Source organism: Aulonocara sp. 'chitande type north' Nkhata Bay, linkage group LG11 (genome assembly GCF_057382095.1).
Source record: "Aulonocara sp. 'chitande type north' Nkhata Bay isolate Kocher_YH1m ecotype deep benthic linkage group LG11, A_spYH_male_GT1.1, whole genome shotgun sequence".
In the NCBI taxonomy this organism is placed as follows: domain Eukaryota; kingdom Metazoa; phylum Chordata; class Actinopteri; order Cichliformes; family Cichlidae; genus Aulonocara; species Aulonocara sp. 'chitande type north' Nkhata Bay.
Genome location: NC_141354.1, coordinates 8,403,152 through 8,427,637, shown reverse-complemented (window position 1 = coordinate 8,427,637; position 24,486 = coordinate 8,403,152). Strand labels below are relative to the sequence as shown.

Below are 24,486 nucleotides of genomic sequence, written 5' to 3'. Positions count from 1 at the left end.
AAACCAAGCAATACATGGGAGCTGGTGCTGGTGGTGCTACTTGGAAATATCAGGGAACCAGAAAGGTCTACAGGCACTTGGATGCAGGGCTACTACTGTTAATCGTTCACCATTATCACCAGGACACAGATACACAGGAGAAAATGAATGCATTTACCTTTATGAGTCACCTGTCGGATCTGCCGTCTGATTCTACTGGAAGCAGCGTGTGACTGTGATCACACTAATCTGAAGGCTTTAGTCAGATTCAAGGATTCTTTTTTAACTTTAGCAATTCCTTTTAAAGGTCTGTCTGAAACCTTTTCTCTAAAATAACGTTTTCAAAATCAGAGGCAGAGCCTGGAGCTTCCAGACCCCTCTTCTGTGGAACCAGCTCCCAGTCTACCTTTAAGCTTAGGCTTAAAACTTTCCTCTTTGATGAAAGTTATAGTTAAGGCTTAAGGTTTCCCTGAATCCTCCCATAGTTAAGATGAAATAGGCCTAGCCTGCTGGGGGCTTACGCTTATGCCGAGTGTTTCTTTGTCCCTCACCTCACCTATGTGTTCATACATGTAATTTTCAGCAGTTATTAAACTCTGGCTTACTCTCTTATGATTTGCCTTTTATCTAATATCTCTCCTCTTTTTCCTCAGCTGGTCACGGGCCATGGCTGCCCCTCCCTGAGCCTGACTGAGGTTTCTTCCTGTTAAATGGGAGTTCTTCCTTCCCACTCTCACCAAGTGCTTGTTCACTGTCTTATTGTTGGGGTTTTGTTCTAATAATGTGCGGTTTTATCTTACAATATAAAACACTTTTGGGCGACTGTTGTTATGAATTGGCGTGATTTAAATAAAGCTGAATTAAACTGAATTAAAGCAAGCCTTTTCTCTGCAGAGGCAAGGGGCCCTAAACCAGACCACAAGCCAAAGACGAAAATAGATGAACATAGCGTGCACGTCTGCACGTGACACTAAAAAGTTAAGATGGCACAGAGTTCTTCATAATCATGCACTTCTTAAAGCGTTACCATTTGCAACATACTTGCACTCACACGTGCTCCTTCAAAATTCATTCATATTCACATCAGCTGAATAGACGCGAGCATCTGAGTCACTGCTTTCTGTTCTTTTGTCCTTGTGAACAGTGACACCTTTTACTGGAAAATGGGCAGAGGGTTTATGGCGTCAGTGTGTAGAAAGAAGTGCCAGTGTGAAGTCTGACTAATAGTGGTCTTAAAGTAATGGGACTAATTTAGCCTTGAATCAATGATAGGTGAAGCAACACAGCCTGGCTAGCTCAGGTTTAAGGCATTGTCATGTAAACGGTGGTTCAGATTGTGCTGAGAGAAAGTAAAGCCACCATGCATTGGTGAAAAGAAAATCAATTATATTCACAGCACTTATTATTATAGATGCCAGAATGAACATTTTTAGGGCAACAAAGAGTTAATCCACAGCACGCTGGATGGGATGACTCATAGAGACCACCCCAAACACAAATATCATCAAGCTGCCTTGTGCCTTAAACTATTCAGACCATGTTAGCACGTATCAGTTTTTATTTCATTACAATTATCCACCAATATATCACTGCTTAATTCCTTTTAGTCACCTCCTCCTCAGCCATATAGAGCCATAGTAACACACACAGATGTATAGTCACAAATGCGCACACACTGCATTCCTTTTGGGTTAATCTGTAAAAAATAATTGCTTCTTCTCATTGCTTCCTGTTCTTCCTCCATCCCGCCTTCCCCTCATTATCAGGATACACAACATAAATGGCCTGTTTTGAAAATGGCTCACACACTGAAGATCTGATGAGAGTAATTTGAGTGAAACTGCAGTGGGAGAGACTGGCCGGCATGTAATTGTGAAGGAAGTCAAATATAAACTGTGTTTGTGCGTGTGTACATGAAATAGTCTGTTTACACGAAAGGCTTTTGCAGGAAATGCCACCCACGCTCGGCTTTTATCCTGCTTTTCTGTCTTAAAGGTGAGCTGTACCTGGCTACACGGATCAGAAAGCAGCTGTTGAATTTTTCACAGAAAAACAAAATGTGGCTTATTTCAAAATGATCAGAGTTTGTATTGCATTTCATCTGTTTCTTTTATTTCCTTTTCTTTCTTGGACGTTTGAAAGTCTGCATAGTGTGCTGCGCTTTTTAGTCTGCCTTCATTATCTTAATAAATAACAACAGGTGAGCAAGCAGTGTGATTTAATACAGACGTGCCTCCTCATCTGCCCAGCGCTGTAGCTTATTCTGGTGAAACATGCACTCAAACATGACAGGGCAAGAAATAATAGAACCTGCAAGCCAAAAGGATACTGAAAGCGATGTAGCCAGTGTGGATTAGGCTGAGCCCGAGTTCCATTTGTTCCTGTAAAAGGTGTGGAGCAGAGGGAAAATCTGCTCTTCTCCTATCATGACAGGGCTACAAGCCATATATAAGATGGAGCTGAGCTAATTAATCTCTGACTGTTTCCAAAACTGCTTTTACTTGGCAGCACAATGAATGTTTCCAATCAATCCAAGTGTACCTTTTAAGTACACTGACATTTTAATGCTGGCAATAAATAAGGGCCTGAATGACGTAGCTCTCAAAAATCATGTCAATGTGGAGTCACATCCAGCACCATGAAGAGTGCTGGAGGCCACAGTGATGTTAGATGTTCTCCTTGGTAGGAAATTTTCTGTATTTTAGACACTTTTCCACAATCTACACAGAAGACTCACCTGCACAATCTCCAGCATCTCAGCTTTACTGATGTACCCGTTCCCGTCCAGGTCGTACATACTGAAGGCCCATTTCAGCTTCTGCTCCAGCTTGCCGCGCGACGTCACACTCAGCGCGATGATAAACTCCCGAAAGTCTATTGTCCCATCCCCGTTAGCGTCGAACGTGCGGAAGACGTGTTCGGCGAACTTTGAAGCGTCTCCGTAGGGGAAGAAGTTACCGTAGATCTTCTTGAACTCCTCCATGGAGAGGTTCCCGCTGGGGCAGTCCCTGAGGAAGCCCTTGTACCACTCCTGGATCTCGTGCTCGGTGAAGTCGGTGCTCTCCAGCAGGTCCTGCATCACCTCAGGGCGGAGCTTGCTGTTCTGCTTCCCCATGTCGTCGGTCCTGTCAATCACTCAGCTCACAGCTGGGAACACAGAGAAGACAACGAGCTTGATTTTGAGATGTGACAAAAGTAATAATGTATTTTCTAGTGCTTTTAGCGTTAACCGCTGCAACCATCTTTGTATTTTCCCATAACTCCATGAGTCATGTTACACATCCACGAAGAACAAATGTCTATTAGTGTGAGACATTCAATGAAAAAAAGTTTTGCAAGGGCGACTGTTGCATACATTTTTCCACTGAAGAGTTGCTCAGTTTAGACCTGTGCTGTGTTATCAACTAGTAAAATCAAATGTGTCTGTTTTTGTTTATAAAGCACAAGTTCATATTTGGACTATCAGCTACACAGATGAGCTAGCTGCTGTCTCCTTTAGTAGCTTCGCCTGATATGAAGCAAAAATGTAAGCAAGCCCCTCAGACGTTACGTTGATCACTCCTTTTTTAAAACTAATGGAACTTTCCATGGAAAATAAAAATAGCTCTGTGGACCCTGAGTGCACACAGCACCAAAAGTACATGGATTTAATTACTCTATAAAATCTCCGCAAACACACTTAACTGGCTTAGATGCGCTGGAAGGAAAAGGCAGTACAGTCAAATGATTTGGAGACTGATCTGCTTAACAAACATCGTTCAGATTCATAACCTCTCGAGAAAGACAATTTCTCTATTGTCTTCCTGGAACTTGTGATATCAGTGTTTGCGGTCCAGGGCCCGTATCCCTAAAGATTCTGAGAATCCTCTCAGAGAGCTCCTAACTTAACCTAAAAATTCCTTGCCAGGAGTTTTAGCTTAGAAGTGATTCCAGAACATTTTCAGTGAACTCTGAGCAAGGAATGGATGGAAAATCCTATCTTAGTGAGGAGGTGTGGTTGACCCCGTTGCTAGGTATGAGTCATCATTTCAAAAGCCGTGATTGGTTGATCCTACAAGTTCGATGGAAATGAGCTTTTGGTGATAATGAGCAAAGGATGTACCCTCAAATCATTAAACATATTATATACTCTAATCTTATGCTGACTGTAATTGTAAATAATATTTCACATTCAAGAAAATATCTGGAAAATGAATAGTAAGCTGTAGGGGTTATAGCCAGTAGAATCTAAAATATGTGAAAACTTAAACTCATTACACCCTGTTCAAATAATGATTCGTGTCTTATTTGCTCATATTAATATCCTAGCTGGCATATTTTGTACTTTCACTCCCATATGGACCCTGTTGAAAACAAGATGGCCTATCTCAAGAGGCTGTCCTTAATGAAGTAGAAATCACAACGTTACAAGTCCAGTGTGGTCTTAACGAGGGTAACACGGCTCAGCTTTTAGCAATGTCTGTGATTGCAGACCCAAGTCATCACTGCTGCATTGTTGCATTTTCCCGGTTGCCAAATACCTCGGGGTTGTGATTACTTTCGTCTCCGGTGTAATAGCGTTGTGGCGTCGAGTTGGTGAAGTAATTGCATCTCTAAGGAGATCCACCACAAACATGATTCCTGCACGATCCAATCTGTAGCATCTCAATAATTCCCTGTCATCCAGTGTTTGCAGGACATCTCTCCTGCCTCTTCTGTTGGCCATTTTGTGCAGCTGCTTAGGGGAACTCCTAAGCCACTAAAAGTCCTCTTCCCTGCTCTTAGCAGATCTCGCCTTAGGAGCCCTTTTAAGCGCTAGGAATCTTGAGGAATAGCTTTTATATTAACTGGGATTGTCGTGTCACTTTTAGGGGAAATTCTAAGAAAACGTCATGACTCTGAGAATTTTCTTAGAATTTGGCCGCTAGGAGCCACTTTTTGCACAAAGATTCTTTAGGGATACGGGCCCAGATCTTTATAAAGAGGTTAAAGCTTTACGATCCCCATCTGCAGGCTCTGAGCTGAAATGTTCATGTAAAATGAGAATGTTTACTTAAAGTAGCGACAATGATGATTCATTAACTGGGCCTTTATTTGAGCTAGAGCAAATGGACCATTGTATTACTTTTAAGACAGTAAAAGCGACGGCGCTCATAAAAGCTGCTCATTAGATTTCGTGTTGAGCAATTGGTGACTGCTGGCTAAGAAGATCATGAAACTTCTCAGGGAGCTGATGTTTATTTGTGTATTTACTTTATTCTTTTATGTGTCTTTAAATCACCCAGTATTTCACTGTTTCCTAGTTAGGCTATATAAAATGAAAATGCTTAACAGCTGGGTCATTCAAATACCCAAGCACACTGTTTCTTCTTAAAATGTCCACTCCCAAGCACAATCGTGTTATATAATGCCACTTTTGTTTTGTCTGCAGTCAATTATGATATTATTTCTTGATGACGCGTTATTTATTTTCTTTCTTACTGCACTGGAGACTCAGTAAGGCATGGAAATACTAACAAATACAGCTTTTAAGTGGTCTTATCTGCCCTTTTGGTGACACAAACAGGAAGTGCTTGCTCCTAATCTCAGAGAGATTGCGCTCTCATTACACTAACTATAGTGTCAGTGTGTATGTGAGTGTACAATATATGCACAGGCATATTTTTCAGTATGAATGCAATCAAAGTATATTTAGAAGTACCAAGCTATGGTGACTGCATATGCTTTGGAATTCATGTGTTGAGGCTGTGTACATTTGTGTACAGTATATATTCAGCTCTGTGCGATGTGCTGTTAGGCCTGCCTTGGCCTGCACTCTGAAAAGGAAATTAGTCACTTATGTCCTCAAAACCACCATGAATAAAAGCATGTTTTAGGAAACCATAGGAAATGAAAGCCTCTTTTTTTACGTCACGACGAACAGCTCGTTCACAGTACTGAATACTGCAATCTCAGAGAGAAATGAGAAGCAAAAAAAGAAGGTGACTTCTTTGCAGTCCCACCCACCAGCAAGTTCATATCAAGGTATGACTAAGGCCGTCACCAAGGAAAAATATCCCCAGTGTAAGCAAGGCTATTTGAGAAGTGATAAGTTAAGTGAGTGCTGAATTATCTGAGCTGCAGCCGTGCTCTAAATCATGGTACAATAACCAGGCAGGCGCTATAGAACAGCTACCACTTCTCTTCAGTAAACATGGCGATGAAAAGTGCCCTGATGCTTGGGGTGCTATGGTCATAATCAACTGCTTGAGTACCATGTGACTGATGACACTTATACAATCGCCTTTGTTTACTTTTTATTAAACGACTTCTGCTAACACGTAGGGCACAACAAAGAACTGCAGTGGACTGAAAATGTGGGCCGGGGAGATGTTAGCACATACAGCATGTGCGCTATAATCCCAAAGTATGAATTCTGACAAAAGTTAAACAGGACTAAATGGTCAAAAACTTTACAGCGGTGTCAAAGAGTATGCAGGGCTTGAACTTCTCTCCTTTTTGTTTGTCACACAGCTGTTTCTCTAGCTTTTCTGTGAGCAACCAAACGCAGCGGTACGAAGGCCTACGGCAAGAGAATGTCCCCATATCTAAACAATTATCACGTCTTGCCTCATGATATTACAGCTGGCTTTTTCTCTCCGAGTGGCCAATATAAACACTGTATTTCCAACATGGTCAGACACCACAAATTCATTTTCTTTTTCTTTCCAACTGCTCTAAAAAACAGCAGCTATGCAAGCAGCACTAAAGGTGGTCCTAAGCCCAGCTGCACTTTGAGCTACATTCTTAAGATGCGAGGCCGACATCTTAAGATGTCTACGGAATAAAGATGCAACAGCAAGATGTCCATTATAATTTCAGGCCTCAGTGAGACTGGATGCATTCAGACTTATATCATGTTCAATGTTGCAAACAAGATCAGAAGTTTTACAATTAATATTTAAGGGAACATGAATCCAGCAGCAGGTAATGGAAATAACATTGGTATTTATCCAGTATATATACTGGGAATTGTGTGTGTCTTTAGAGAATTTCACTGCAACCTATCACATATGGTAGATATTACACTGTGAAGGTGTAACATCTACCATAGAGAGATGCTGCTAATGTAACCAAATGTGGCTGCAAAGCTTGTACAGAATATGAAACATTAAGCTATTTGTTTCTACACCAAGTCTTTAGTTACAATTTTGATACTATTCGGAAATAAAAATGAAGCAGTGCTTACTTTCAGGTGGTTTCTTCAGTGTGCAATGGTGCACTCTCTTTTATTAGATGATTCATAGAAAGAAATACATTCAAGGCCTTTAAAATTAAATGAAAGGAAATGACGGACACATGTGATTTTTCATTTTTCTTCTTTGAAGCAGGTGAAGCTGAACAAAGGTTTTGGTTGAATAACTTTCAAAAGCTCTGACTTAGTGCCAATTACCACACTGACCGAATGTCAGCAACGGACCCTCGGAGCGGTTACACCAGAGTCTGTCGCCAAGCACTTCACCTAATGAAATCCACAGCCGTGACCCTGTCTGCTGCTCTAACACCAGCCTGCGTACACACACAGACACATGCACACTTACAAATCTGTAATTAGTGACCCACTGTGCCCTGTCACCTGCTATTTCCAGCGCGTACATATACGCTCACACAGCCCACTCACCCCACACACCGCTGCAGCCATGAAACCACTCTGCCAGTCCCGATGACATGCTTAGCCAACCGAGGATGCTCCTGGCAACCCACTTGATGATGACATGGATTTTCAGCTGAAGCCTGTATGTGTTTTTTTCTGGACCACTGGAAGTTCTACGTTTTGTGGTGGTTTCATCTTCATGTGGTCTTTTTTTTAATGACCAAAAAGTTCCTCAAGGAGAGAAAAAAACAAAACTGGCTACTTCTATAATGGATAGCGATTCTTGCGAGTAACATTATCATTAATAAATTCATGTTATTGAAAAATGATTTTCGCTATCCTTGGTAAAAATACACAAAGGGGACTGTAAAACTCTGATCTAAAGGCCTGGCAATCCTTAGGACAACAAATCAGATAGATGTCTATGTATATGTACTGCAATGTGCACAAAGGATTGACAGCAGCTGACATTAAAACGAGTAGGCACTGCTGAGTGACAGGACACGTGTCAGAGCGTCTCAAGGCTGCTGCATCCTTCAGTGTGCTCTTCAGAACGTCAGACAGTGGAAAAGCTGGTTTCTTGCATTTCAGGCTGGGGGTGCTAAGTCCTCATAATATGTCCTCCAAAAAAGCCTACACTCTTGTGTTAGATAGGCTAATAGATGGTCCCATTTGAGTTTTGGGCTTCTTCTAAGCTTTACTGTAAGCTGTAGTTCCAAGCATGCCTAGGAACCCACTGTCATGAGCAGATTATCTACTGTGTGGAAGATGGATAGTGGTCCTGGATAGTGGATCCAGGCCAACGTTAGTGATTTTTGCTGGATTTTAAGACGTTTAAACTCTAGCAGTGACCTGTAGTAGTCGAAATTTTTCAGGTTTTCATCCTAGATGTCTTTTTATGATAATCAGTTGCAGGTTAAGCAAACAGGGTAAGGATCTTATCTTGGTTTCTAATTACTACACATGGAAAACCTTGAAGGTAATGTAGTGACATCCAATTTCAGCCTCAATGTAAACACAGGGATTAAGTGGTTCCAAGGCACAATGGGGGCTTGGCTTAATCACTGACACTGGGTAAGAGGTAGGCTGTGTGTTGGACATGGCGTCGGTCCAGATACTAACACTCAGACCTTCACGATCACATCCTCACCTCCGCTGCTAGGATCACCAATTAATCTAACATGCATGTCTTTGGATTGTTTGAGGAAACTGGTGCGCTTGGAGAGAAGCCACGCAGGCACAAAAAGTTCAAGTGAGAGCATCAAAGACACTTTTACTGTTGAATATGACTTCAGAAATTGACTTCTACTTCATCAGTTGATTTATTTTAGTTGTTGTAGGGAGAGGGAGACAGCAGCTGCAGCATTCTTTAAACACCAAATGAACTATCATTCAAAATGAGCACAGTCATTCAGATTGAAGTAAAGTCTATGCACATCTGGTTGACTACGGCTTGGATTCACATTCACAATTTACAGTCCTTTCAGCTTTGCTGAAGAGACTTTCTGATCACTTCCCCGGTGGACAAAATCATTTCTTTGTAAAACAAAGGTTGCAATCAAACTGTATGAACATGTTTATGAGACAAGTGAAAGAAGAGAATACATATTCAGTAAATATTTGTAGTATCGATATGAAACTTATAGAGTCTTTCATCTTTTTCCTCTTTGATTCATAAACTCCTCACCTTTCTCTTGCACCTTGTTTTTCCATTATTTAAATGCTCTTCATCCTCAGCATTATTTCAACCTACACAGGACCAGCTCTCTCTTATGAGGCAATTCCACTGCAGTTACCATAGTAACATTCAGCAAAATCATAGAGCCATTGATGAGATTTCTGGCTGCATGCACAGCAGACACATGCACATGGGAAAACACACACACACACACACACACACACACACACACACACACACACACACACACACACACACACACACACACACACACTACTCTCAATCAAATACACTGTGCTCTGTGTGTAGGTGTATGATAATGGTGGGGGGTGCAGAAATGTGAGGTGCAGTACCAACTGTGGTTAACTGCTAAACAAATTCAAAAAAGGTAATAAAATGTTAAAATGGAAAGAGAAAGTCAAATAACCGTAATCACAACTAGGTAAAATTGGCCAACGCTACAGTGGTCTGCATGAATCCTCCATTTGAAGCATCCATTCAGTTTTTTATACACCGATCAATTCCAGATAGAGACGTGCAGCTTGGTAACTACAGTTCTTAATTCCTTGAGGGATGTAAACAGGAAATCTAATGCTGCAACATCTTGAGGCCAGATTTCTTTTTGTCTATTGCTGTCTCATACGTGCCATTCTTCTCATGCTTGCATTCACACTGACACGTACGACTACATGCACAAGAAATACCTGCGTGGTGGACCTGGAGCTGTCAAAAAGTCGAGTGGAGAATGATGCACACTTCTCATTCTCAGTATTTGCAATCTTTGCTGCGTAGCAGAAGAGGAGGAAGCAGCAAGCAATTTTTGTCCAGAAGGAGGAATATACTGCAGATGGTAATATAAATGTTAGCTAGCTACGTTTATCTTTTTTTTTTAAGACACTGATGTCTGTGGATTGGTTTGCTGTTTAGATGTCACCATAGCTGTTGCACAGAATAATACATGGTCTAATAAGCATGATGAATGTAGAATTTTAAGGATTGATACCAGTATCGATATTTGGCAATGTAAAAATCAGATATTCTCATAAATCTGTCGATGCTGTTTTGGGTTTTTTTGTGTTTGCGGTGTTCCAAACATCTGCATTGCCAACAGGGAATTTGCAGAATATCATCTGGTGGATAAACTATGCAAAATCAACATGGTTGAAGGGTGTTTCTCCTGCCTCTTCTTTACTTTTTTAATTTGATTGTTTGCTTGTTATATAGTTAATATCGGCCGATACTGTCGGCCTGCAGATAAATCGGTCAACACTTACACTCTGTGCAGTAAGTAAATAGTATACATGGAAAACAAGATGAAAGTGTACTAGCAACCCCCCCAAATTGAGGCACAATGTTTTTATTCACATAAAATCAGCTGGATGTTCTGAGTCCTGAAGCAAACAACATATCAACAGCCCATTCTTCCTAAAGTGTACATTATGAACGATTACAGATAAAATATTTTTACAGTAAAACCCAAACTATACCTAAACTGCCCCAATAGCTGCCCCTTATTGAAATCACAAGCAGCAGCACTGCACCAGTTGCCCGTGTAGACAGAATCTTGAATGGAGAAGACTAACAAAAATAAATGTGTGGATTTTAAGATGTGGGCTTGCTGTGAAAACCTGATAACTCTGGAGAAACAATAGTTGTCTCACAAGTAAGGAGGTAAATTTTTCCAGGTTTTCTCACCAAATATGCCACGAGATGTTGAATTTTTCTTTTTAAATGAAGTCGAAAATTGTTGCTTGAAATATTGTTTTAGCTGTGTTCTCTATAATTTCCGTTCCTTTCTTACACACTGACCATTTTGAGAAAAACATACAGTTAATGAACAAAATCTACCAATTCATTTAGTCATTGTTTCTTAAAAGTCAAAAAAAAAATTACTCTAAAAGACGTTGCTGTTATTTTGCAATTTGTGATAAAATGATGAAATAGCAGTTCTATTTCTTCAACCAATCCAATAAAATTAGCTAATTAGCTTAACTGTATCTTCTAATTCAACCTTGTAAATCCAGTTTTTCACGAATGCCTGGGTGGTATAAATGACTATAACACCTTGGAGAACAGGTACAGCTATCAATGCAATGTAGTTGGAATCATTTGTATTGTAATTAACTTTCACTGGTATCTTGGTTTCTAAAACTGAAGCGTGCTGAATTAGCTAATCACATCAGACTAGCACAGTAGTGAACTCACTGTGTTTACCGTTTTATTCCCTGGCTATCTTTTAACAGGGACTAGACTGTAAAAAAGAAAAACAGAATCTCAAAATTGCTAGTTTTCCTCCCATGTTGGAAAAAATGTTGGTACAAAGTGGCATTTGGTAACTGGTAGCTGGTTAGCATGCTAATTCACCAGATTACTATCTAGTATATAGATTGTAATTTCAATCAGAAGCCGTAGTAGTATTTCTAGGGTAAAACTGAAGCGCTGCAATGTAACAAGTTTGTAGAACTGGGCTGTGATGCCTACACACAGGGATGCAGTCACACATGGAATACCTGGGATGCTTAACTCCATGTAACTCATTTGCTTATACAGATACAGATCCTGTTTTTATGTCAGGATCCAAAGACTGCTGTTCTCTTTGGATCTGTTGAAGCTATATCAGAGAGTTCTGTCAGTTTTACTCCCTATCACCTCAACTCGTACATACACTGTCTGACTCGTACAAGGGTGGCTGTAGCTCAGGCGGTAGAACAGGTCATCTACTGATTGAAAGGTTGGTGGTTCAATTCCTGGCTTCCCCTAGTCTGCACGCCAAATATCCTTGGGCAAGATACTAACCCCAAATTGCTCTCTGATGCATCCATCGGAATATGAACGCGTGTGAATGTTACCTAGAAAGCACTTAGAAAAATGTGCTAGTGTGAATGGGGCTATATAGGAACCAGTCCATTTACCATTTACACTATAATACATGGAATCCGTGTTATGCAATGGTGATGTTATTGATAAATGTGGCAAACAAATATGAGATTTTGAGTATAAGATACAGAAACCTGTTCTAAAAGGTTTTCATTAAGTGCAGGGATACTTCATTTGGAAAGCTTTCTTCTATTTGCTAAAGCACTTTGCATGACACTGCTAATTTTTAATTCATAGGGCTTTTATTATATTATATTTATATGCCGCATATATCTGAATGGAAAGTGCAGATGCAAAATCTGCACTTGGGAGAGCAGTTTGGGATGCAACCCCTGAATAAAACATATATATTCATCGGATCTCCAAGAGACTGTGAGGTGCAAATATAAAGCAGTCATTTTGTTGTTTTTACGAGAGTGACTGAAAAAGAAATGGCAGTATTGTTAAAAAAAGAGAGAGAGAAAGTTTCCCATGTTTTTTTTAGAAACATCTGCAGCAGTTTAAGTCTCCAGAACAATGGACAGCAGGAATGAAAGGGGAGGGGGAGACACACAAAAATAGACATTAAAATAAGAAAGAAAATGCTGAGGAATGGATGACTACTCTTTCTGCTTATATCCTGCTGAGCCTGAGGAAACCCACCTCCTGCCCCAGCAGGAAAACTGTACAACAATTCAAATTATTCATCACTTAACTTGGGGGGGTTAAGGCCTTTGGTACATGTTTCAAATGAATCTTCATTAACTACAGTAGTAAGGCAAATCTCTAACCAGTCTGTAACTTCCACTGGTACCAAAGAGGCCTCCAACTGGCTAGTCAGCAGGTGGATAGAAGGTGACTCTAAAACCTTTAGAGTAGGACGTGTGAGTTTGCAGCAGTTGGAGTGAAGTCTGTCTTTCTAGGATCGAACTCCTTGTTTCGTCTCAGTTTGTTTGGCTCTTTCCCGTTAAGTCGCTACCAAACCAGAGACAGCATTTGAAGTCTTGTCACATTGATTGTTGCTAGCTGGTTAGCTGCCCACGATCGTTATTTTCAGCTGTTATACTTTTAAAAGGCCTTCTTAGTCTTCATTAGGTTGCTATGGTAACAGACCTGATAGCGGGTGGATGAGTAGGCAACCGCACACACTGTAGTGTCTATTGATTTAGGAGCAAAAGGAGCGATCCAGTGAGATGCACAAGATGACACACTTCCTCAAGTCAATTTTATAATCAGCTTAAAGGTTATGTAATTCAATCTGTGAAGCTGCAGTGCAGAGATCTGTGGCCATGCTAAAGGTATTAAACATTAATTAATTTTAATAATTATTTATACAGGCTTGTTTATTTGCATTAGATGTACAAATGTATGATGGCCCAATGAATCTGTAGAATAACAACAACATCTCAGCTCAACTATTTCGACTGTTATGAGAATCAGGTCTGGTTGCATGCCTGTGTGGAAAACTGTTCTTCTCTTCTGTGTCTGAGAGAAAACGACCCCTGCCTTGTACTCCGAGGTCGTGTCTAATTTGCTTGGCTCTCCATCTGTGTAGCCCTGGTGGGAGCGCTCTGTCTGCCTGGCACTAGATCATTGGACCTGCTAAATTGGTTGGATGACTAACTCCTGGGGCCCAACAGGGGGAAACAGAATAGATGTCTGCCCTGCTGTTATTGTGGTGATTACGTCTGAGGTCTGCTGCTAAATTTCATACAAGTGAGTTTTCTCAAATCCCAAACAGACCCCATTTAGCTCAGCTACTGAGCTTTGCACTGTTACACAGCTCTGTGGGTAGAGGTTGTCTTTGTCAGAGATAAAAGCCCAACTTCAGCTTGGAAGCTAATTGAGCTAAACCTAAATCTATGAACTTGCTTAAAACTCTACAGTCACTTTTCTATTGCACATATATTTTAACCCTTGTATGGTGTTCGGGTCTGTGAGACCCGTGTTCAGTTTTTTTCAAAAGAAAAATTAAACAATTAATTATTTTTTCACGTGTAAATGTGTTGTGTCTTTCCACTCACTCCACTTGATTATAACTGATTTATTTATAACATTTTATATAAAAGAAAAACGAGAAGCACATTAATTCATAAATGTGATCTAATAAAGGTAAAGGGAAAAAATTAACCATGTTTGCTGTTCATATGTCTTGTAATTGGGATGAAGTAAACATCTGTTGAGTAATTTAACATAAAATTGTTTGATAATGTTAATTTGGAAAGCCAAAACTCTAGCGGGTCCACCAGACCCATGAACACTGGCTGAGTAACAAAAATACGAACACCACACAAGGGTTAATACAAGAACCCAATGAAAGGTCCTGAGATCCTAGCTATTTCATTCTACCGTATGCCTATTTCAGTTATTAGCGCATACATTTATATGTATAGGTAACTATAATTTGTGATTAATAATAAAGTATAATGTTAGTGATGGTGATTATAAAGCGTTACCAAGAAAACTTCACGGTGCTGTGTACTACCACATGACAGCACTGTGGAATAAACCTTTAAATGTTCTCCTTCAGACGAGTCAGGACAGCTAATGGCACAAGTTCATAGTGACATTCCAGAGAAAGCAGCAGAGGATGACAAAATAGCACTCTAAGAATAGCAGTCGCACTGAAATCATTCCAGAGTTGGACTAGAACACAAACTTGACGTAGAAATCACCCAAATTTCCAAGATTTATGGTATCACGGCTTTTGACTTTCATGGACTGATTCCCAGAAGTTGCATGTGGTCGGTTTACATTGTCATAACTGGTGCAGACATCAGTTCCCAGATCCACATGGATCTGGGAAAAATCTGAACTAGATGTCAACCTCTTATTCCACGCAAAAGGAAGAGAACAGATTAAGCAGCTTGACATTTTTCCATCACTATAATGTCAACTTTTGCCTGTGTTATTCTTTTCTTTCCAAGTGAATTTTCCACACGAATGACGGCTGATAACAAGAAAGAAAAGCACCTGCTCAGCAGCGATAGAGTGACATGGCTGTAAACTGTGCTGAACTGAAACTGATAAAAGCTGTTTGCAGAGTAATTATAGGAGCAGCTGGGGAATGCACGTCTGTTACAGGACTGAGGGTGCGGCCTGTAACACTGTATGCATTAATGAGAGAAAGAGTGGGAAGAGAATGTGACGTGGGCAAAGCCTGAGTCTGGAGATGGTTCTGACTGAAGAATGCCCCTGGGGATGCAACAAAGCTGGCTCTGCTTCCTGTGGTGTAAGAAAATATAGAAACAGGATATAACATCACGGAAAATAACAAACAGCAGGGAAGTTACATCACAGTGTGAAGGTCAGGGGTCAGGATTAACCCGGGGAACCGGGCTGTGTTGAAGAGAGATTTTGGGGCATTAAGATTTCTGGATATTCAGACTGTCAGTCAGCTTGAATAAGTCTGTGTTGTTCCAAGTAAACTGACATTTTCCCATTCCCATTAACATAATTTGCTTTAGTTTTAATGGAGCTTAATCCTGTACATTTCAATCTGTTGCCAAGTTAAGAAAGATATTTTAGGTTTGTGGCAGCAGTAATAACGACGGCCCTTTGTTTGACAGAAGAGAAACAACCGCAGGAGCTAGCTAACCAACAAAAGCCAATATATTTATTATTAAAAGTAAAGCACCTGACGTGGTCTGCAAGAACAAAAAGAATATCTTGCACAGTATCTGAGGCTCTTATTTTGAAACAGTGAACATTTGATTCCAAGACTGGAAATAAAGCCTGAAATTTATACTTATTTATGCAACAGGTTGTTTAATTTAAACATGTGCAGATTGAAGGATTTAGATATTGTTAATCATCTTTACATCAGCCTCCTGGTTTAAAGTATTTCTTTCTTATCTTTCTGTGTTTCTTTCTTTTCCACATGTCGCTTAGATGAGTTCACCTGTGCAGTAGGCCAGACTGGGTTTTGTAAATGTCAAGTTTACTGCAACATTTTTTCCCCTTTTGCTATGACTGGTATGTGGCTTTGTAAATACTCTCCCTCCCGCACTGATGTGAACATTCTGCGGACAGCCTTCTTTGCAGAATGATGTCTGCCAGCCTAGACGTCCACTATCTTTATTTGCTGTTTGGAAAAATGACATAATAACACTGATATATACTGATCTCACAGACACAGACATAACCACAGACAGACACACACATGCACACGGAAATCTCTCTTTGCCCTTCAGCGGGAGATAAAAGCTGAGTAACCATCAAACGCACAAGGTTACCACCTGTGATGATGAGGCAGAACAAAGGAGACACGCATTATTGTGCGTGAGTGGAAAACAGCCACTGCAAACTGCATTAAGAGGTCAGTGTATCGTAAAACGTTAACCACAACTGTGCTCAGTGTCGTCTGTTACTGGCAGTAAAAAGGCGCTACAACGTAAACGCAGACGCAGCTAAGTGATGTTGAATCGTTTCAAAATCTATGTTTATGTTTTTTTCTCCAAAAAATAAAAAATGTAAAATGTCGTCACAAAGACAGAGCTGGGAGACACTGGGCCTCAGTCGCAAATATGTGAAACTGAATCAGCCAGAAAAGGCAGAGCTTTCTAAAGTGTTTCCTCTGGAGTGGTTAAAAAAAGCTGCAATACTCGAGAGTTTTTAATGAATGTGTTTAAAAAAAACAACACAAAAAAACCACTTACAGATTACAAATGTGATCACAATCGCAGTGTCAGACTGCCTGGACTTTTAAGAAAGTGAAAGTGTAGTAATCTCTGTTTTTTAATGTTTATAATATCCCAAAGTCCAATTTGAAGCTTTGACAAGTAAATACAAATAACATTTCAAATGCACATTAATACATGTTATGTTTTAGATTTACAGAAAAAAAAACTACCCAAAGATTTTTAAGAACAAGTTAATATCGACTGAAGAAGGACCAAAGATGCAAGAGGAAATTACTGTGTAGATAACTGATCACACATTATGAAGGAAAGTCATGAACAGGATTTGTCATGTGGAAAAAGACACTCATAATCTATGGTAGACTAATCTGTGTGGATTTACAGCAGTTCTGTAACAGCTCACCTTTAATAAACGGCTTGAGATCAGATTTTCCAACCCGATATTTAAATTCAGCATTTTTTTAGTGACAATTCGATGATAGCACTCATCTGCTTATGCCTCACATACCCTAGTAAGGCATGCATCCTGCCTGCCAAAGGTCTCTGCGAGCACTGAGGAATTCCAAGTAGCTATGGATGTGAGATTCATCACGTAGTTGCCACCCAGTTATTTGGATCATTCCTGATGGGATATAATTTACTGTCTATACTGTGAATTATTAAGTGCATCTGGTGTGAAATTTAGAAAAACAGAAAAAAAACTAAAAAAATCTTATTAAGGACATCTCATCGCAATATGTAACATTTTGTTTGCTGTTGTTCTTGTATAAAATATTTGTTTCATGATTATTTCTGACTACAAATGAGAGGAAAACATATATTACTCTTTTTGAACGTTACTTTTGTGACCAGGACAATAACATTACACAAAAGCAAAGTTTGAAAAAAGATAATGCTGATGGTCTGATCAGACCGACAACAGTAAAAAATAAGAGCCACTTATTTATACCACATTCATTTCTTTCAAGCTCTCAATTTTTAAGCAACACATTTGACTTGGGGCAGCACAGTGGCACGGTGGTTAGCACTGTTGCCGCACAGCAAGAAGGTCCTGAGTTCAATTCCACCATCAGGCCGGGGTCTTTCTGTGTGGAGTTTGCATGTTCTCCCCGTGTTTGCGTGGGTTCTCTCCGGGTACTCCGGCTTCCTCCCACCGTCCAAAGACATGCAACTTGTGGGGATAGGTTAATTGGATAATCCAAATTGCCACTAGGTGTGAATGAATGTGAGTGTGAATGGTTGTCTGTCCCTATGTGTTGGCCCTGCGACAGACTGGCGACCTGTCCAGGGTGTACCCTGCCTCTCGCCCAATGACAGCTGGGATAGGCTCCAGCGCCCCCCGCGACCCTGAAAAGGACAAGCGGAAGCGAATGGATGGATGGACGTTTGACTTGCTTTTGTAGCACTTTGTGTTATTTTCAATCCTCACCGTGTGTGCTTCTAAGCTCCTCATCTGAGTCAGGCCATCGGTCTCTACTCAAATATTCTGAGCTCGTTTTCTAACGGCATCATCGTCTGCATCTTGCTAACATGAAACGCTATGTTGCATCACATGGATGATTTTCTCTTTTGTTTAAAGACAGTCAACATTAAAGGTTTCTTTGTAGTAGAGCAAAATAAATAAATAAAACAACAACCCAACAAAATTATAGATTTTTATTTCAGACGGCCATCATTATTATCCTAAGTGAGTAAGCAACCACAATTATGTAGCGTCTGGCCAGTGTTGTTCTGCTGGCAAAAGTTTACTTTCTTAATACTTCACTGTATGAGAGCTGAAACTCAAGGACAACAAATGCATTCGTGGAAGGAATGCCAAGACTGCTAACCACACATTCAAGAAATATGGAAATATTTAACTTGCAAAGCCCCCATGGGGAACGCAGCAAATAAGACGACTAAAGATAGAAAAGTAAAGTTTCTTGTGCTTTCACATTGTTTTACACCCTGAAGATAATTTACAAAGTGTAAGCAGAAAGTAGGAGTGTGCAGTGTAGTGAAATGAACTCAGATAAACATTCTCAAGCACACACAGAAAACTTCTCAGTAAACCTAAGACAAGTATTCTCCAGCGAGGAACTCCCATCTTTTGTGTCCCGCGTCTAGCATGACAGTGTGCGCGTGTGAATTCCATTCCGCGGCTAAAAATAGAACATCTGTTTCCCATAGTTCCTCCCCACCAACACACGGGAGCCTATAGACCACGGCCATCCTTCAAAAATGATCTGTGAGTGTAACCTTCTGTGGGACCTTTTAGCTGCAGGCGATCCTTCAGAGCCCTCTGCTCTCCTCTGGGGCTGGATTTCAGCTCAGTGACCTATGACCTCTTCATAAAGAAGCCCTTTGGAGAATGACAAAGAGCCTGACCGACCAGCTGTCCCTCTAAACCTCCATAATCACTTGTCTGTCAGCAAGCGCTCACTCAACATGTATATCACAGACATGAATGCATTCAAAAGGGAATGGGAGCTTAAAGTATCTGCACAAGCTGCTCTGGAGCACACTTTGTTTTTGGGATCAATTTATCACCGTTGCCATTCTCTTTTGTCCAACACATATAAACTGTCGCTCAAATAAAGCCTAAAAATAAATGTTAACACATTATAAGCAAAGTGTTTTTGCTTTTTCAATTAAAAAATTGAAAATCCAAATTGAAGACTGTCACTCCAGAGCAACTCTCGAAGCCACGGTGAAGTAATTCCGTCCATTAATAGACCTGTGGTCAAATATACTAACGTGTTGCACTAAAAAGTACTGTCGCTATTTACAGAGAGCGCAATCACAGACTGTAAGTGGTGGGAAATCTGAGATTTTTGCGACTTAACCTGTTTCATATGTTTTTCTGGGAGTTCCTTTTTCACAGGATAAAATATAAACGGAAGAATATTTAGATCACGCGCACAAATTGATTTAGAATGAACTGTGAGTGCACCAGTGAGTGTTCAGAAAACAGGGCAGCCTTTGCAAATCACCCATAAAACTAACCACACCTACGAGCGCCATTATGGGATTCCACTAACGCGCTATTTTAGTCCGTTTAGGAAATCTGTCGTAAATGTCATAATTCTGACAGTCTTTGAAAATACCCAGGTCCCAGTGCTAGAAGCCTCTATTCTCAGACAGCCAGGCATGTAATAATGTATCCCATCTGGTCAATTATTAAAGTTGTTCATCTTCCCTCAAGTGTGGCTGGAGTTCCTGCCTTGTGAATTCTTTCATCCTCTCCATGCACCTTGGAAGCAGGTGAAGTTGTGCCAGAAAATTTTTGCTGCGATTTTCCATCTGATCACAAAAGTCATACATAATCCAGTGTAACAGCACATTATTGCAGGGTCTTCACCTTATAATATAAAGCGCTTTGAGGAGACTCGGTTTGTGATTCAGTGCTACATAAATAAAACTGAATTGAATTGAATTAATAATGACATGAAAGGAAACGTGCTCTTGACAAGTAAAGACTAAATTCGACCTGTCTTTGCAACGACACTAACCAGAGTTTCCAGACAGACGTGCACCTTCTAAGTGCATGTACCAGCGGCAGCATAGACAGTGTTTGTTGGCAGTGACGGTGTAACAGTGCAGGTTAAAGAAAGCAATGTGCATCGATTGTGATGACAACAAAACACGGCTGTACGTAATGAATGTGCGACGCATCCATCTAGCTTGATGGCGCATTAACAGTCAATGAGCAGGAACGCTTCACCCAGAGCGAACTTCAAACTCAAACCACAACGCCTCGGCAGAGGAGTGTAATTGCCTCTTAAGTGGCCCGGTACTTTTTGTTTTGACCTTTGCGTTGAGTGCACGTAAAGTAGTGAAAAATGTCACAGCTGCCTAAGTGCAGTAATCAAAGCCACTGACATTTCCACACTCAAGTCAAACGTGTTTCTCGGCACCAGCTCCATCAGTAACACTGGGACACTACACACACACACACACACACACACACACACACACACACACACACACACAAACAAATAAATTCTGTCTGACTAAAAGTGCAACAGTGAATATCTATATTGTTATGCATATCTTTTAGATGTTAGCACTGATGCGAGTAGCACTCTTGCATGTTTATATGAGTGGGCCCATACTTTCAAAGTGTTTCCACCTCAAATTAAAGCCACGTGCTACACAAAAGCAGAAATTATAGCATAACACTTTGTTTTTACGCCATTAAACAAACCATCAGCGGCGCTGCGTGTTTGCATGAGCAGCCCTTTATTGATTTTGTGGCATGTTCTCCTGTTTGCACGCGACAACCAGGCAGTTTTGCTAACTTTCCAATGAACCCGGCATAGCGTGTCTTTACAGCACTACGTTCTACTTTTATTCTTGGGCTATAACAATTTTTCATGATAAAGTGATCAAAATAAATCCTTTTTTATCCCTAATTATCTTACTCTGAGCAATCCTCAGCATTTTAACTCTTGTCCCTTTAAGCCTACCATTATTCAAACCAGAAGGTTAAGCTAACGTTCTTCTCACGGGCTGTCCTCTGGCTTCACCTCGGCAATCTGAATATGCTACTCATAGGCACCATCTCCTCCACCTGCAGGTGCAGAGGTTCAAAACTCCAACCAAAAACCATCCTGTCTCATACTGATTGACAGTTTTAAAAAGAAAATCAGGTCCAGAACATCTGCAGGAACAAAGATACAGCAGGACATGTTTTGGTAAATGTTACACTTTTTGCCTGAATATGGTGGATAAAGTCTTTCAAATAACAACTGTATGTATATGCTTTGCTATCGTTGCATGACACAAAGGCACTGAAAGGCCGGATGATGTGAAGAACCTGTGCTGTCAGGAAATACCAAAGGTTACATATCTCCCTGTGTCATCACTCACAGCTGCTTTTATATGTACAAATTCAGCTTGCAGCACTTGCAGCTTTGCTATAAGCAACATGTGACAAGTCATTTAATCTCACATACAGCTTATATTGTTATATTCTGACTCCTCAGCACACTCTTTTATAAATTAAACAACCTTTGCTTTTAGCTTTAGCCTAGCTGAAAATTCGGTTTCATCAGTGCTCTGCTGACTAAAAAGTCCTCTGAGAATTGGCGTGAACAAATAAACATGATGCTGTTTAGCTACTGATGGGCTCAAAAAAAAAAAAAAAAGAAAATGTAGCCACTGTTGTTTTGAGTTTTTTCTCTAGTAAAGCAAGGAAAAGTGCTGATAACTTTCTTACATAACTAAGAGTTTAGAGCAGTCTAAAGCCTGAGCTTTTGCCTCACAGGGATTACGTGTACACACACTGACCTCATTATTTGACATTTTTACCATGGGTCATCCCATGTCAGCTCACCAAATGCTTCCAGCCTGCCTGTCTCTGATTTCCCGGAAGAAATTACAGGGTGACGATACAATTTTGAAGTTTCCACTGTTATTTTCCTCATAAAAATCTTTTTGTGATGAAGTTGGGGTCATGTTGAAAGCATCAATTTTTGTGCTTCCATAGTTAAGGCTATACTGGATTAATGGTTCATACATAAGTTAGCCTAGTGCATGAGACACACATTATAGAATAGACTTTCTGTCACAATTATTAGACTACACATTCTGAGGCTGCAGAAGATATGATATCATTTATGATATAATATCATAAATTTTGGATATGTTGCTATCAGACACCAAATCTTCCTATAAAAGTCAAATAGAAATTGTTAGATGATGATGTCATTCTACTGGAACATTATAATAGACTCAAATATGCTAGTGCAGATTGTGCTATCTAACTTTCAAGCAAAATCAAGCGTTGAGAAATTTTATATTAAACTTTTATATACATTTTTTTTTTTACATTCTTTTATATTGAAATGATCAGGCTGAAAATGTTTCTGAAAATGTAAGTAATTGATATGTTTGATGAACATCTGTTGTGTTGGGACCTTGAGAGGCACAGAAACAACATTCAAGCTCCAGATAGGAAGGGCCCAGCCAGACGGTGGATTCAAATCCAAGACTTTTAATACCTTTTTATACCATCTAAGAATATTTTTTATATTCAAACCTAAAGTGAGCACTGAATTAGTATTTGAAGTCTTGAAGACTTCTAGGTTGAACAAAGTAAGAGCAATCCAGACCGGAAAAACATCCAACTGCCTTCCTAAGTGTCTGTCTGTTCTCTTATCTCTGTATATTTCTCACTTAAATTACTTTTTTCTCTTTCTCCCTGCCTTTGGCCATAAATCAACAGTTACATAAACTGCCTTCAAGTTAGTTTCCACCAGTGCTAGATGAGACTCCCTTAAGTACAAAACAGGATGTTATAGAAGCCTGGCTCGTACAGTTCAGCTGAGCATGTGTGTAGCAGAATTAAACTTCTCCAGGTTTTTCGGCGGATGTGGGCATAAACACATCGCTCAAACGTCTCTGTGTGAGTGTGGGCTCGGTTGCTAGAACACGAGACGGGAGAAGGGTCGACTTTTTCCATGATATAACCGTATTAAATCAGCTGAGACCGAACATATAAATACACGCGAGCTTGGAGAGGCTACATTTGCGCTCACCTGGGTCCAGCAATAACGTTCTCATTCATGTGCACTGAACAGAAACAGAGCCAGTGATGTGCACACAACCAACTGCCAAACTCTGCTCCTGTCACACACCTGAAACCACACACACGCTTGCATACACACTGTGTACGCTTGCAAACTCGCACTTTTACACAGGTGATGCAGCTGATGTTTGCACAGAGCTCTGAAGCTGCAGAGCAGATGAAGCACATCAGCAGCCTAAGAAATAAACAGCTTCAACTAATGATTATGATTATGCAATTCTCTAATATTGCACTGTTTGCTAAGGCATTGTTAGATTTAAAGCCAAAAAAGTGCATTTAGTATGCTTGGGTTCCTTAAAGTAGATCAGTATTTATCATTGGATGACATATTTTATGTATGATGGTAGAAAAAGAGCATTCCTGCCTCAGTTTTGGGGGCATTTGGCCCTTTTTGATTTAGAAACAGACAGAAAGCTGTTTTACAGTTTAGCTATCAGATGCAGTTAATCACTGTTTTCACGCAGCCACTCACACGGAACAATGAATAAAACTGCGATCTGGGCGTGAATTTGATTTTTCAGCTGTATACTGCTACCTTTCTCTGTATTTTAATATGTGTCTCCTCTCTGCAAACATGCTTTCATACTGCCAACATTCCCAGCCTGTTGAACAGATATGAAGACAGATATAATTTCTTTCTGTCCCTTGACTCATGCGGCCCATTTTGCAACAAGGTGAGACCCTCAGGCTTTCAGGACATTTGGGACTGCTTAACATGGAAGCTGCACTTAAAGTAGAGCAACGTATGCCTTCAACTGTAGCTTGCACAAATTATTACGTGGCAAAATTCATTCAATTTCAATGTTTTTGAGGTCAGTCTAGGAATAATCAGCTGATAATCCATCTGAAAGGGGGCATAAAAAGGAGTGACTTATGTCTGTACTGTTTATTTGCCTAAACCATCTTATCTAATAACATTCACAGATAACAAAATCTTTTTAAATGGACCATTTATGGTATTCTACAAAGACCACACTTTGAATGCAGTACACACACACACACACAATTAGGCGAGTGCTAATTTGTGCCCTAATATTCTGTACAGAGGCGGACATTTCATTAGATGACACTTTAGCTACAGTGACAGAAACCGGTTACATGCTTTTGGCCGATCTCCACTTCATTCATTTGGGAGGAGGGAGGCACTGCT

General features: G+C 40.2%; 1 protein-coding gene across 3 annotated transcripts in view; it reads right to left on the bottom strand.

The window, feature by feature from the left end:
- Positions 1 to 24,486, bottom strand: part of ncalda (neurocalcin delta a) — a 71,875-nt gene that overhangs the window by 10,762 nt on the left and 36,627 nt on the right. For all 3 annotated transcript variants that reach the window (XM_086310368.1, XM_086310367.1, XM_086310366.1), the window contains one exon: positions 2,717 to 3,126. In XM_086310368.1, the coding sequence (XP_086166494.1) occupies positions 2,717 to 3,094 (378 nt within the window). In that variant the 5' untranslated portion in view covers positions 3,095 to 3,126. The remainder of the gene's footprint in view (positions 1 to 2,716; positions 3,127 to 24,486) is intronic.